Source organism: Sander lucioperca, chromosome 22 (assembly GCF_008315115.2).
Source record: "Sander lucioperca isolate FBNREF2018 chromosome 22, SLUC_FBN_1.2, whole genome shotgun sequence".
NCBI lineage: Eukaryota > Metazoa > Chordata > Actinopteri > Perciformes > Percidae > Sander > Sander lucioperca.
The window spans coordinates 25,680,614-25,694,611 of NC_050194.1; the positions used below are offsets into that span (position 1 = coordinate 25,680,614).

General features: G+C 42.0%; 1 protein-coding gene across 3 annotated transcripts in view; it reads right to left on the reverse strand.

Annotated features, from left to right (window-relative positions):
- abca5 (ATP-binding cassette, sub-family A (ABC1), member 5) overlaps positions 1–13,998 on the reverse strand; it is a 42,987-nt gene that overhangs the window by 7,384 nt on the left and 21,605 nt on the right. For 2 of the 3 annotated variants that reach the window (XM_035997385.1, XM_035997386.1), the window contains exons 18-31: positions 12,414–12,615; positions 10,951–11,117; positions 9,649–9,776; positions 9,254–9,391; positions 9,054–9,167; positions 7,739–7,909; positions 6,959–7,072; positions 6,555–6,692; positions 5,027–5,095; positions 4,847–4,938; positions 4,540–4,663; positions 2,991–2,999; positions 2,490–2,607; positions 2,244–2,335 (exon numbers count right to left, since the gene is read on the reverse strand). In XM_035997385.1, coding sequence (XP_035853278.1) covers positions 2,244–2,335; positions 2,490–2,607; positions 2,991–2,999; positions 4,540–4,663; positions 4,847–4,938; positions 5,027–5,095; positions 6,555–6,692; positions 6,959–7,072; positions 7,739–7,909; positions 9,054–9,167; positions 9,254–9,391; positions 9,649–9,776; positions 10,951–11,117; positions 12,414–12,615 — 1,676 coding nt within the window. The remainder of the gene's footprint in view (positions 1–2,243; positions 2,336–2,489; positions 2,608–2,990; positions 3,000–4,539; positions 4,664–4,846; positions 4,939–5,026; positions 5,096–6,554; positions 6,693–6,958; positions 7,073–7,738; positions 7,910–9,053; positions 9,168–9,253; positions 9,392–9,648; positions 9,777–10,950; positions 11,118–12,413; positions 12,616–13,998) is intronic. The other variant, XM_031315888.2, reaches the window with a different exon arrangement.

Sequence of the window (13,998 nt, forward strand, 5' to 3'; positions counted from 1 at the left end):
TCTGCTGAAACTGACCCTATGTTCCAGTAGAATGAAGCAGGTCATTAAAAAAAAAAAAAAAATCCAGCTCCTCTGGCTCCACCTACAGCCTGTAGTGCGATTTGCAAAAATCCACCGCTCCCTGTTCAGATGCACCAATCAGGGCCAGGGGGGGTTTCTAACTGCATGTCAATCACTGCTCACGCATTTCATAGCGTCCTCCCCTCCCCTCCCCCTTCCCTGCGCACGAGCTGCAGATAGGTTTCTCCCTTGTGGGGGGAGGGGCTTAGAAGACCGTTTTGGGCTTCAGTAGAAAGGGGGGAGGGACTGAGAAGTTGTCGATGTTCAAATTTTTTGGCTAAGTCCTGGATCTTTGCAATCCTACCTACGGCACCTTTAAGTTGATGTATAAGATGTGTAAGTATAGCTTAACCCAACCTCAATATAAAAACACATTTTACAATATGTTTACCACACATTTACTTTTTTACAGTGAGGAAAATAAGTACTTGAACACCCTGCTATTTTGCAAGTTCTCCCACTTAGAAATCATGGAGGGGTCTGAAATTGTCATTGTAGGTGCATGTCCACTGTGAGAGACATAATCTAAAAAAAAAAATCCAGAAATCACAATGTATGATTTTTTAACTATTTATTTGTATGATACAGCTGCAAATAAGTATTTGAACACCTGAGAAAATCAATGTTAATATTTGGTACAGTAGCCTTTGTTCGCAATTACAGAGGTCAAACGTTTCCTGTAGTTTTTCACCAGGTTTGCACACACTGCAGGAGGGATTTTGGCCCACTCCTCCACACAGATCTTCTCTAGATCAGTCAGGTTTCTGGGCTGTCGCTGAGAAACACGGAGTTTGAGCTCCCTCCAAAGATTCTCTATTGGGTTTAGGTCTGGAGACTGGCTAGGCCACGCCAGAACCTTGATATGCTTCTTACAGAGCCACTCCTTGGTTATCCTGGCTGTGTGCTTCGGGTCATTGTCATGTTGGAAGACCCAGCCTCGACCCATCTTCAATGCTCTAACAGAGGGAAGGAGGTTGTTTCCCAAAATCTCCCAATACATGGCCCCGGTCATCCTCTCCTTAATACAGTGCAGTCGCCCTGTCCCATGTGCAGAAAAACACCCCCAAAGCATGATGCTACCACCCCCATGCTTCACAGTAGGGATGGTGTTCTTGGGATGGTACTCATCATTCTTCTTCTTCCTCCAAACACGGTTAGTGGAATCATGACCAAAAAGTTCTATTTTGGTCTCATCTGACCACATGACTTTCTCCCATGACTCCTCTGGATCATCCAAATGGTCATTGGCAAACTTAAGACGGGCCTTGACATGTGCTGGTTTAAGCAGGGGAACCTTCCGTGCCATGCATGATTTCAAACCATGACGTCTTAGTGTATTACCAACAGTAACCTTGGAAACGGTGGTCCCAGCTCTTTTCAGGTCATTGACCAGCTCCTCCCGTGTAGTTCTGGGCTGATTTCTCACCTTTCTTAGGATCATTGAGACCCCACGAGGTGAGATCTTGCATGGAGCCCCAGTCCGAGGGAGATTGACAGTCATGTTTAGCTTCTTCCATTTTCTAATGATTGCTCCAACAGTGGACCTTTTTTCACCAAGCTGCTTGGCAATTTCCCCGTAGCCCTTTCCAGCCTTGTGGAGGTGTACAATTTTGTCTCTAGTTTCTTTGGACAGCTCTTTGGTCTTGGCCATGTTAGTCGTTGGATTCTTACTGATTGTATGGGTGGACAGGTGTCTTTATGCAGCTAAATTTATCCATCTAATTTAGGATAATAAATGGAGTGGAGGTGGACATTTTAAAGGCAGACTAACAGGTCTTTGAGGGTCAGAATTCTAGCTGATAGACAGGTGTTCAAATACTTATTTGCAGCTGTATCATACAAATAAATAGTTAAAAAATCATACATTGTGATTTCTGGATTTTTTTTTTTAGATTATGTCTCTCACAGTGGACATGCACCTACGATGACAATTTCAGACCCCTCCATGATTTCTAAGTGGGAGAACTTGCAAAATAGCAGGGTGTTCAAATACTTATTTTCCTCACTGTAAGTTCTTTAAGTTGAAGATAATTCCAGATGAGACGACCACAGATGTGGAATTCATGCATCCACTCATTTAACCCCAGAAAGTTACATGAGTAAAAGTCTTGAACGTGGATCAGGACCAAATATTCCACAGTAGAGACGAGAGGAGAGTAGCTTCAGTATTATCTGTACTGTACCTGGCCTGCAGTGGGGTCCGTGTCGCCTGACAACATGTGCATGATGGTGCTCTTTCCTGCTCCGTTGGGGCCCAACAGTCCGAGAACTTCACCTGAAGAAACAGCCGTTACATTTTTCCTAAAATGAAGACTTTGGCTGAATATTTGTCACAAGTTTCCTTAATGGATTGGAGCAGTCCAAACACACCGTGTTTGGTTACCATGCATTTAAAGCGTTAGTCCGCTTGACAAAAAGACTTAACATACCTTTGCGAACACAGAAAGAGATGTTCTTTGTGGCCACTTTCCTACTCTTGTTCAGAGAAAAACCTTCTCTTCTGCCCTTGTACTGCTTCCTCAGGTTACTCACAACCACCGCTGGTTTCTAAATGGACGAGACACAGCGAAGAGAGCCCAAATTAACCTTTTAAATCGTGAGAGAAAGTGATCACAAAACAAGGGAAGACAAGTACAGGGACACATAAAAAGCCAAAAGAGGTGATATAAGGTAAGACTGAGACATACGACAAAAAAAAAAGCAAAAAAAAACAGAAGGCAAAACAAACAAGGGACACAACAGAAGTTCAAACTGCTGGGTATGTAGCAAACGAGGCAAAATGCAGGAGCAGCAAAACTGTGTATGCAGATGGATGTGTAAAAGTGTGTGTGAGGCTCGTTGGTCATACAAGATATAAACATATAAATGCACATATACTGTATACATATACTTATTTATATACAAATATATATATACACATACATACATACAATTTTCTCCTTTTAATGTGTAAAGGAGAGAGAGGGAAAGAAAGAGAGAAAAAGAGAAAAAAATAAATATAAATCATATATCACTGTCTTTGTGTGTGTGTGTGTGTGTGTGTGTGTGTGTGTGTGTGTGTGTGTGTGTGTGTCTGTGTGTCTGTCGGGTGGAGGGTGATCGAATCATCGAAGGAGCGAGCCCAAAGCACAGGTATCGCAGCGGTAGACAACAGAGGAGCCAGAATCATCCAACCCGGGGTGTAGGACCCATTCAATAATTGTTTTATGGTTAAGTAGAGGCTGATATCTTTGGTAGGTAACCCCCCCAGACCCTCAGGAGGGGGTTTACTCATCCTCATCACAGTCTCACCTTTACTTATCGTTTTGTTATTATTGGTTATGAATCTGGAGAACGCCAGCATCCATCCATCACGCAGCACCAAACATGCACTAAGGAGACCCCAACGAAACTACTGGTTAGTGTTGTTGTGTGACTTCGGCGTTTTAACGGGTTAGGAACGAACAAAACTAACAAATTAAACTAACTGATGGAGGCAGCGGTAGAGCAGCAACTCACTGTTCTGCGAGGTAAGGCCGGCCACAGACTGGCTGCGTGGCGTGAGCGTGTCAGCTGTGTGGCGTGTCCGTTTTTATTTCAGCTCCCATGTTAACAGGTTAAAGCTTACATACTGCCTGCGTTACACGCACGTCTCAGGCGCAGCTCGAGCAGCCGAAAACGCGTGCATGCTAGAAATAGAACCGATGTCTATTTTTCACGCGACACGCAAGCATGTTGGAAGCGTTTCCAGGCAAAATAGAATAGGAAAAGATGTTTATGTGTCATTTTGACTCAAATACATATTAATAAATTACATTTTGATGTTTGAAAGTCTCTAGATTTTCACATAAATGCAGATATAAATGTAAAATGAAAAAAATAAAAAATAATTATCGATTTTCAAACGTCGCACCTGTCAATACTGTAGCCTATTTTGCTATCAATACTGCTGACGTTGTCTTTGCTGTAATCAAATCAGGCTAGCAGCAGCAGCGCTGCGTTTCTGGTGTACAAAGACACAGAAAAATCCACGCAGCTGACACGCAACAGAAACGCCACGCTCACGCCACGCAGCCAGTCTGTCGCCGGCCTTAAACGACTGTTTTTGGCAAAGGAGTCTGGTGGCTTTATAGATAGCAGAGATAACAGCTTCATTCCGCTCTGCGTAAAGGGCTGTCTGACAGCAAGGTAAAGCGCTGAAAATAGTTGTAATATGCGTACACTTAAACTGATTTAGATGTTTTTAGGTTTTAAAAAATCCATTTAGCAGCTGACCGTCCACAGCAGTACATTGCTTAGCTTCCGTGTCGGTACTCGCCATCTACTGTGTCTAACACACTGACTATGGATAATACAACCCCCCATGAAAAATATCCAAACCATCCCTTTAAGCTCAGTCAAAAACTCTTTAGGTAAACTGGCTCATATCTGGATCATCCGCTGAGACAAAATTCAACAGCTCCTTATTTTCCTGTACCAGAAGATTAGATATCCACTTACGTCTTCGCAGGACTGGCAGGTGAGGGCCTCCTTCACTCTGGCCTTCTCCATCTGAACATCCTCATCCTCGTTCAGCGCCTCTTCTGGATTTCTCTCCACTTTGGGCTTTGACTTGGATGAGATCCTGAAAATGCAAAAGAATCTTCCTTAATCATTATGTCATGAAGTTGAACTGACACATGTCTCAAGTCAGACTAAGAAGCTTGAACGGTTCATGTGAAATACATGAAACAAACCAATATGTTAAAAAAGAAATAATAACGAGGGAGCGTGTGATCTGAGTTATGACCTGAAATCTGATCATTACCTGCAGAACTGATCGCTTTTCATCGTCCTCCCACCGTAACGGATCTCAAGCCACCGGAGCAGGAAAAGCAGCAGGATGCACTGGAGATACGGCTGAGCACAGAAATGAGAAAATCAATGGCTGAACACACACATTCTGCAGTCTCTATTTACTGAACGTAGCAAAAAGTTAGATACATACAGCTACAACCGCAATGAGCAGGTTCTTCCACAAGAAGTTCTCCTCGTACAGAGAGGGGAGGAAGGTCGCCTGTAAACGGGGAAAAAAAGCATCAGTGAGGGGGGCTCCTGCTCGTACAGAAGCCACTGTCTTAAAAAGAAACAGCTGGCACTTTGACATCTTCACAAGCTTACCTTTCAGGGTCCAACTAAAGCACCCTGAACTATTCTATATGAAGAAGTTAAAATGTATTTGCAATATAGAATAAATCGATAGAAAAGGCTTCTCTGAATGGGTCAGTTCTAACTCCTAAGAAACATATCTGTCTCTTCACCGGGCAGTCTCTAACTTTGTGTGTCTGCTGTTTGCTGCTGGGCATGTAGCATACAATTATGAGAGCTGGAGAAAGCTGCCTATGGTTATACAGTACAGTATATGGGAGGGACGATGAGAGCCTGAGGGAGGTTTTCAACCTGGACCCTATTTTCCTATGTTTTTGTGTGTAAGTGACTGATAGAAACAACAATCTTTGAAATTGGTCCAGTATTAAGCGTGAACGCTGTAACCGGCAGCCACAGACCGGGCATGTAACCCTACGGGGCAAATGTGCATTGCCAATTTGGTCCACTAAAAGCGCTTTATTTTGCCACTGACATACTCAAATTAATATGCTAAGTGTCTGACAACATTATGGAAATGATCCCTACAGAGATACCTCTTTGAGACCTTTCTGTTTAACCAGAAACAGCTCTGAGAGACTCCATTTAAAAAATCAATACTTTTAGCGTGTATAGAGCCAACATATTTTCCCATGTAAATCAGTAAACTATGTGTTTATTTCAACCAAAACTAGAGTTGTGATGGTTGGAAAAGTGGAAAGACAACCCAAAATGGATTTTCATAGTTTTATTTTGTTTCTGTCGACTTTGAATGAAGTGTATTTTACGATGCTAAAATTACTGTTTATTTACATGGAGTCTGGTGGGTTTAGCGAACACAATTTCGTGGATGTTTTTATGTTTATAAAAAGGATCTTACTCTTTAATAGAAAGCTTGACCTCCTTAGAAATCCTTTCCACAATGTTGTCAGACACTTAGAATATTAATCTGAGTCTGTCAGCGGCAAAACGAGCACTTTAGTGAAGGTAAATACAAGCTGGACAATTGTCCTATTAACTTATATTGTAGCTTGTTTCTCCGCTGCCGACTGCAGCGATCTCGCTTAATACTGGACCAATGTCAAAGATTGTTGTTCACATCAGTCACAAATAGGAAAATAGGTTTCAGGTTAAAAAAAACTGTAGTTACCCTTTAATCACACAGTCTACAGTACAGTATGTGCAGCCAGAGAACCAAAACCATGTGTTAAAAAAGGCTAAAATAAACTAAAATCTGCATGGAACTGTTGGCAAGTTGGTGTTAATTCTCAATGGGTTCATCCCTTCCACATCATGTGGTCTGAAATAAAGTTGGATGCAGGTTTTAAGACAAAACCGCAGACAGAGAAACCAGTGAAAGGACTGACTGGTTGCCCTGGTGAAGCTCCTACCCTGGTGATGCAGTTGAGGCAGCCCATGAGAGGGTAAAGAGGGTTGAAGAAACACAAGGCGTTGTGCAGGTTCCTGGTCAACCCAGGGCTGTCGTTCACAAAGGACAACTGAACCAGCGAGGCTGACACCACACACACCTGAGAAATAAGATAACAGATAGTCAGATAACATCCAAAAGACGATGATTAGATCCAACATTGAACTAAACCTGAAGCTCTTTCAGTATCATCAAATGTACAGCCAAAATAATAAGCCCTTTTACTGTTTATTTTAGGTATTGTGATCACAGTTATTCATCTCAAGGATTTCAGGAACACATTTTATTGTGCTGTTTGAAGTTCACATTTTGGACGCTGGTTACACGTGTATTTTCCACGTGCATACACATGGCATCCCGCCTCACCATCATGGAGATGACAGAGAAGAAATCTCTGTTGCTCTGGACTCGGGCGAAGCCAAAAGAAAACACGTAAGTGAAGAGGATCACGGCTGGACCAAAGCCAACAGTACACAGGACCTAAGAGAGGGGCGGAGACATATAAATCAAAAAAAATAAATAAAGGGACTTTGCCAGACCTTCCTTCACAGCGCTGCGGAGGAAGGTCTGGCCAGTCCACACAAACATTCTGGGATGGGAGAAAAACGTGCTCTGGTTTATTGGCATTTCTTTAAACCAATCACAATCGTTGGTGGCGCTAAGCTCCGGACACAATGACTGCGCCTCTGCAAAATAGTCTCGTTAAGGAACTTGTTTTGGTGGAATGTGTGTACGTTCAAAAGTAGTTTTAGTCGTGCAACAGAAAACTCAGATTGGACAGATAGTCTAGCTAGCTGTCTGGATTTACCCTGCAGAGATCTGAGGAGCAGTTAACCATAGTCCTCACAAATCCACCAGAGTTTAGAAAGCCAACACAAAGGAAGAGGAAGGGGACGGACATCCGGCGGCACCTGAGCAATCCCAGAAGTGGAACGTCGTGTATATAGACTACATCAATATTAATTGCATCATGCACTTGGTTTTGATTTTGAAAATGTTTAGCGGCTTAATCAAAAAGATGGAATAAAGAGGGAGTCCTTTATTCAGAAATTAAGGTATTTTTTTTTTTTACCAAGGGGTGGTACATATAATAATAATCTTGTGTGATGTATGCGTGAGTCATCACGTGTCAACGGCAGTACGGACCACAGCGGTGAGGTTGCTGGACGTGAGCAGGTTTCCAGAGTGGAAGGAGAAGAGGACGGTGGTCATGGAGCAGAGGATGAGGTAGTAGAAGGGGATGTCCACGGCGGCCTGGCCGCACCAGTACGCTGACGGCACCAGACCGGAGATACGCAGTGTAGAGCGACACTTGATCTGAGGGGAGAAAAAACAGGCAAATATACACACACAGATGAAGATATAGACCAACATATTTACTGTATTATTACATTAATAAATCAGTAGGGCTGGGTTAAAATGATCAGTTCTCCAATTAAAATCGAGCTTTGTTTGAGTGAGCTGATCCAGAAATCGAGAAGCCTGTGCTTGAGCTTGCGTTTCTTACCAGGGCTTCGTTAAAATAATCGATTGTTAGCTCACCTGGTAGAGCGGGCGCCCATATATAGAGGTTTACTCCTCGACGCAGCGGTCGCAGGTTCGACTCCGACCTGCGGCCCTTTGCTGCAGGTCATTCCCCTTCTCTCTCCCCTTTCAAGTCTAAGCTGTCCTATCCAAATAAAGGCCTAAAAATGCCCAAAATATAATTGATTCTCCAAAATTCAGATATCGATCTTTGAATAAATGCCTTTTCACCATGGATGTAAATATATAAGTAAAAGTACTTTAAACTAACTTCTTGGGGGTCAATTGTTAATGTAAACATCAACATGGAGCATTATAAAAAATATTTCAGGGTTGCTTCTTGCTTGTACAATTTGATGTTTATAATTGAATTTGGGACATTGTGAATCGGAATCGAACCGTTTTGACGAGTACCCAGCGGTACTAATCAGGACCAGGAATCTTTGGGACAGCCAGCAGTAACAGACACGACAGAGGAATAGAAAGAAAATAATCTAAAAATCTAACCAATTGCTATGAGTTGCTTTGTGCACTACAGGAGGGGGACAGGGGCACCAATGTACAGAATCTTCTGGTGACTTTGTATCTAACACAGATCACATAAACATCACGTACTTCTGTCATACGTGATCCCCTTCTTTCATGTGTCCTGCTGCTCTCTGCTTCTTAAAACTGTCCAATAAAGCTGTCCAAGTGCCAGAAAAACATTCTTTAAAAATGATGCATGTCAGGGAAGGAGTGCATGATATATTTCCCTATGTAGACCCCTTTGCAGTAAAGTCACTCCTCTCTCTCTTTCTTTTAGGTACAAAACTATAGTTACAACTCCAAATTTAGAAATGAACCAACTTAGTCAAAGCTGCGTGTGTCCTTGCAGAGAAGTGCAATATTTCTTCTCTTTGTGAAATGAAATGATTGTTGGTAATTCAGACATTACCTCTCTGTCTCGAGTGTGGTCCATTGCGAAATACGCAGGCATTCCAGCTGCAAGCATTCCCAGTATGATGGCCTCTATGTAAACCAGAGCGTAGGACGTGGCATCCGGGATTTGCTGAGGGATGTCACAATGGAAACATTTAATTTATTTAAAATGGCACAGGGAAAACAGGATAGATATGATAAATAACAAATACTCACATAATCAAATGGTTTGGTCCAGGTTCTGATCGGTTTAGTACCATTCAGACCTTTTAGAAGAGCGTTGCTTAGTATATTGACAGCCATAGGTAAGGAGTGAACAGTGGTGCTGTTGAACGCGACACTATATCTGAAACCCTGTTCACAGACAGAAACCAAAGTGTTAAAGAGTGCCACATCTTGACAGTTGAACTCCACTCCATCTAAATATAAGCCTCTCAGTTCGAGGACTGAGCAGCACTCTAACAAAGAGCCCTTCATCTGAGAACACCACATCAGCTGTAGGTGGAGGTGCTGCAGGAGAGCTGAGCCCACATCTGATGCTTTATCTCCTGTTTCATCAAATATCTGGTATCAAAAACTAAACTCAATCTGTCCAATAATAATTAAATGACCTTGCTGGATCCTGTTACGTTGATGGCGGCGCTGTGGGGAGCTGCGGACATGTAGTCACTGTGTTTCATCATATCCACTTTGATGTCCTGAGACTCCAGGTTGTGGATGAAGTCAGAAATATCAGAGCCTGTTGGCACAAGGAAAAACCAATGCTGACGAACATGCAAGAAAAACTCGATCAGACAGAGTGCGCGTTTGCAGGTCGGTTGCAGTGCAGTTAAATGACGTCGGGCATTTTTCGGGCAGAGTTGAAGTTTTTTTTAAATCGAGGCATTCAGGGAGCTTCTCCAAAACAACCCGAGGCAGTGCAAAAGCAGCGAGCAAAACGCTTTACTCTCACTGAATACAATTACAAAAAGCCACGCCAGACTTCTAAAGTGTGCTCTGTCTGATCGGGGCCCGAGCAGTTCAAAATGGAGAGAATGGAGTGAGAGTAAATGATTATTCAGAGGGTCATCATCAAGGAGGTCGGTTAGAATTGTACCCGTGGGACAATGCTTATCGATTGTCGTTGCAGTGTAAGTTAACAGTTGTACAGCAGTTAGTATCCCATCACAATATTTACAGCATGAAGCACTTTCTAACAGAAATGAAATCTGGGGCCCTATCCTGCACCCGGCGCAGCGCGGCGCAAGGCCCGACTCAAGTGTCTTTGCTAGTTTAAGACCAACACAGTTGTCAGTTTCCCATCCAGCGCCCGCGTCGTTTAAATAGCAAATGCTCCTGCGCCCACCTGTGCTGGTCTTACAGGGAGGTGTGTTCAGATGCATTCTGAGTGTCTTGCTATCTTGAGGCAGCGGGAAGTGATCGTGCCATTGACTCCTAGGCTTATGCACAGCGTGCACACACTATGCTTGTTACACACACAGGGACGCACAGCAGCACACAGACAGAAGATTACAAATAAAAATATGACGGTGCAAATCCTCCATCATAACAGCAATGCTCCAAGGTCCAAACGCGCCTGACTTTTAAAGGGAATAGGAGATGATCTCTGATTGGTTTATTGCATGTTACGCCCAAAACATACCTCTGATTAATGAAGACACTAAGTACAACCCTTTAGAACCATGCACCCGGCGCACAGAGCCTTTTTTCTACTGTTAAACTAGCAAAAGTGGATTTGCACCTGCGCCAGGCGCTTCACGCTGTGTGTTTAGATCGTTAAAATAAGACACCTGAAGTCTAATTGAGAGGACATCTTATAAAAAAAAAAAAAAAAAAAACCTGAAAACATCAGCTTGTAGCCTCCCAGGAACAAGACAAAATCTTATCCTTTAGAAAATCTCAAGTGGACTCACCTGTGGAGTTCTGAACCAGGAGGCTGGTGGCGTATCTCCGTGGCGACTGGTTCCTTTTGAGGAGGTAAACGGGCAGAAACTGACGCTCCGGGGAGTGTATCTGGATGTTTCCTGTGGCCAGAGATAGGACGAGCACAGCAGCAACAAACACCAAGAACAAGGCCAGGCTGCAGGAGAATGGAGGGGGTAAGGACAGACAGGACAATCACAACACACAAGTGCAGATTCTTTATAATCTAGCACAATATGCTGTAGATCCATCAATTTATTTCAATCAGATATTTGATCAGCTGCCTTCATGTTCTATGAGGATAATATATTTTAATGTCCGGTTACTTGATTAGGAAGTTCATGTTAGCAAATTAAATATTTGCATTAATGATCACCGATTATTTGCCTGATAACAGATAAAGTTATTGAATTAAAAAGTACAGCTCTGTGTCTGTCCCTCTGCTTCGGTTTCACTCACCACTGAGTCTGACTTAATGTCTCGCCCACAACACTATCGGACTCTCTGTTACTGGGTATTATGTTGAAAGTTTCTCATTTATTAAATAATTGCTTAAAGGGTAACTACTGCTTTTTTCAACCTGGACCCTATTTGCCTATGTTTTTGTGTCTAAGTGACTGATAGGAACAACAATCTTTGACATTGGTCCAGTATGAAGCGTGAACGCTGGAACCGGCAGCCACAGACCGGGCTGCAATGTAATGTTAACCCTATAGGGCAAATGTAAATTGTCTATTTGGTCCAATAAAAATGCTTTTTGCCACTGACAAGCTCAGATTAATATTTTAAGTGTCTGACAACATTATGGAAAGGATCCCTTCAGAGATAGACCTTTAAAACCTCTTTGAGACCTTTCTATTTAACCAGAAACAGCTCTGAGGTCACTAGCGCTTAACCCACCAGACTCCATTTAAAAAAACAATAATTTTAGCGTGTATAGAGCCAACATATTTTCACATGTAAATCAGTAAACTATGTGTTTATTTCAACCAAAACTAGAGTTGTGATGGTTGGAAATGTGGAAAGACAACCCAAAACTTCTTTTCATAGTTTTATTTTGTTTCTGTCGACTTTGAATGAAGTGTATTTTGCGATGCTTAAATGACTGTTTATTTACATGGAGTCTGGTGGCTTTAGCGAACGCAATTTTGCGGATGTTTTTATGTTTACAAAAAGGATCTTACTCTTTAACATAAAGGTCGACCTCCTTAGAAATCCTTTCCATAATGTTGTCAGACAATTAGAATATTAATCTGAGCCTGTCAGCGGCAAAAAGAGCACTTTTGTGAAGGTAAATACAAGCTGGACAATCGCCCTATTAACTTACGACTATAATTTGTATCTGTATTTTCTGTACAGTGCAATGTCTGACAACAAGTTCAGTGTCTCAGTCCCGAATGATAGACCTGAAACCGGAACTCGTTTTCAAAAATGGTTTTGTCTGAATACTCACGTGTAAATGAAGGCCTTCCTCTCCCGGCGCATGTTGAGCATGTGCAGCCAGGCCACGGTGCTGAACTGCTGCCGCCACAGAGCGTGACCCGACACCACGTCTGATTTGCCGTCTGAGAAGGTCAGCAGCCGCTGGTCTGCGTCGTCCAGAGAGGCGTTGTCACATTCATCCTCTGCCTGCTCCCGATTAAACACACTGTAGTCTAGGGGTGGGGAAGAAAAATCGGTAACACGTGAAGGTATCTACATAAGAGTGACATGACACTGTCATGAACACATGACACTGTCATGACACATGAACTCTAACCCTAACTTGTCATGACAAAAACTGAATGACACTTACTAAAAGAAGCGTTATGTCATAAACGTTTATGACATGTTGATGATGTTTATGACACGTTCATGACAGTGTCATGTCACTCTTATGTAGATACCTTCAGGTAAAGTGTAACGAAATATCTATTCTTGTATGTATCGTGATTAGGCATGTAACAATTATTACATAATTAGCAATATTTTTTAAGTAAGTAAGTAATCGCCGTTTCTTTGTTTAACCGCCAACATGAGCTAAGGTGCCAAGGGGTATGACTTTTGATGGTTTGGTCAATTTTATGTTCATTTAAGAAGAAAAATACCATGTTTTATGATAATAAAGAGGCGTAGTTTACTTTATAGGCGGTGTATTTGTGTTATTACGTTACCTGGGTCACATGACAGTTATATATAACCAAAAGATGGATCCTGGGATTAATTCAACACTTTAATTTGTTTGAAAAAGTAATAAATAAATAAATAAATATTTTAAAATTTGACTGAAAGAGATAATTATACTGTTAATTGCAATTTTTTTCTGAGACAATCAAGTGTACAGTAACATTTGGAAACATTACAGCTCTAACTGGGATTTTTTTTTTTATTCATTTTTTTAATTGATTAATTTCCCCAGAATCTATATTTTTTATTTATTTATTTTTACCAAATGCTTGACCTAAATATTATCTGTTTATACCGTACCGCCGATGTCTACCACATCATATCCGTTTCCAGCAAAACAGACCGGAAGTAGAAAATCCATGATATGTTCTTTAGAAATGAAATAAATGTCTGACTGACTGACACGTGATGTAAATTCTTCTTAGAAAACTATTTCGTTTTTAGAAATGTCTCCTGATATATTGTCTCTAGAAGGAAAAGAAAATTGCAATACTCAATACTATCGAATCGCGATACTTTTAGAATCCCAATGAATGAAAATCGCAACACAAATCCAATCGGCTCCCATGTATCGTGAAAGAATCAAAATCGGGACAAAAGCATCATCCCAGTCCTACTTTAGTCTGAAGACATTAAACACAAAACAGTGTTTCCTCTGTTGATTTTGTAGTGGCGACCCGCCATGGCAAAATGTCTGCCGCCACTGTATCAGAAATAGGGCAGACGCACAATGTAGTCGCGGTTGCCTTTTAAATGATCCTGCCGATCCTGCTGCTGATAATGCAATGATTGGCTGCCGCTCACATTGCAATTTAACAACAAGTAGAACTATTCAGAGGTTATTGGGCCCGTCCAGTTTAACTCCACATACT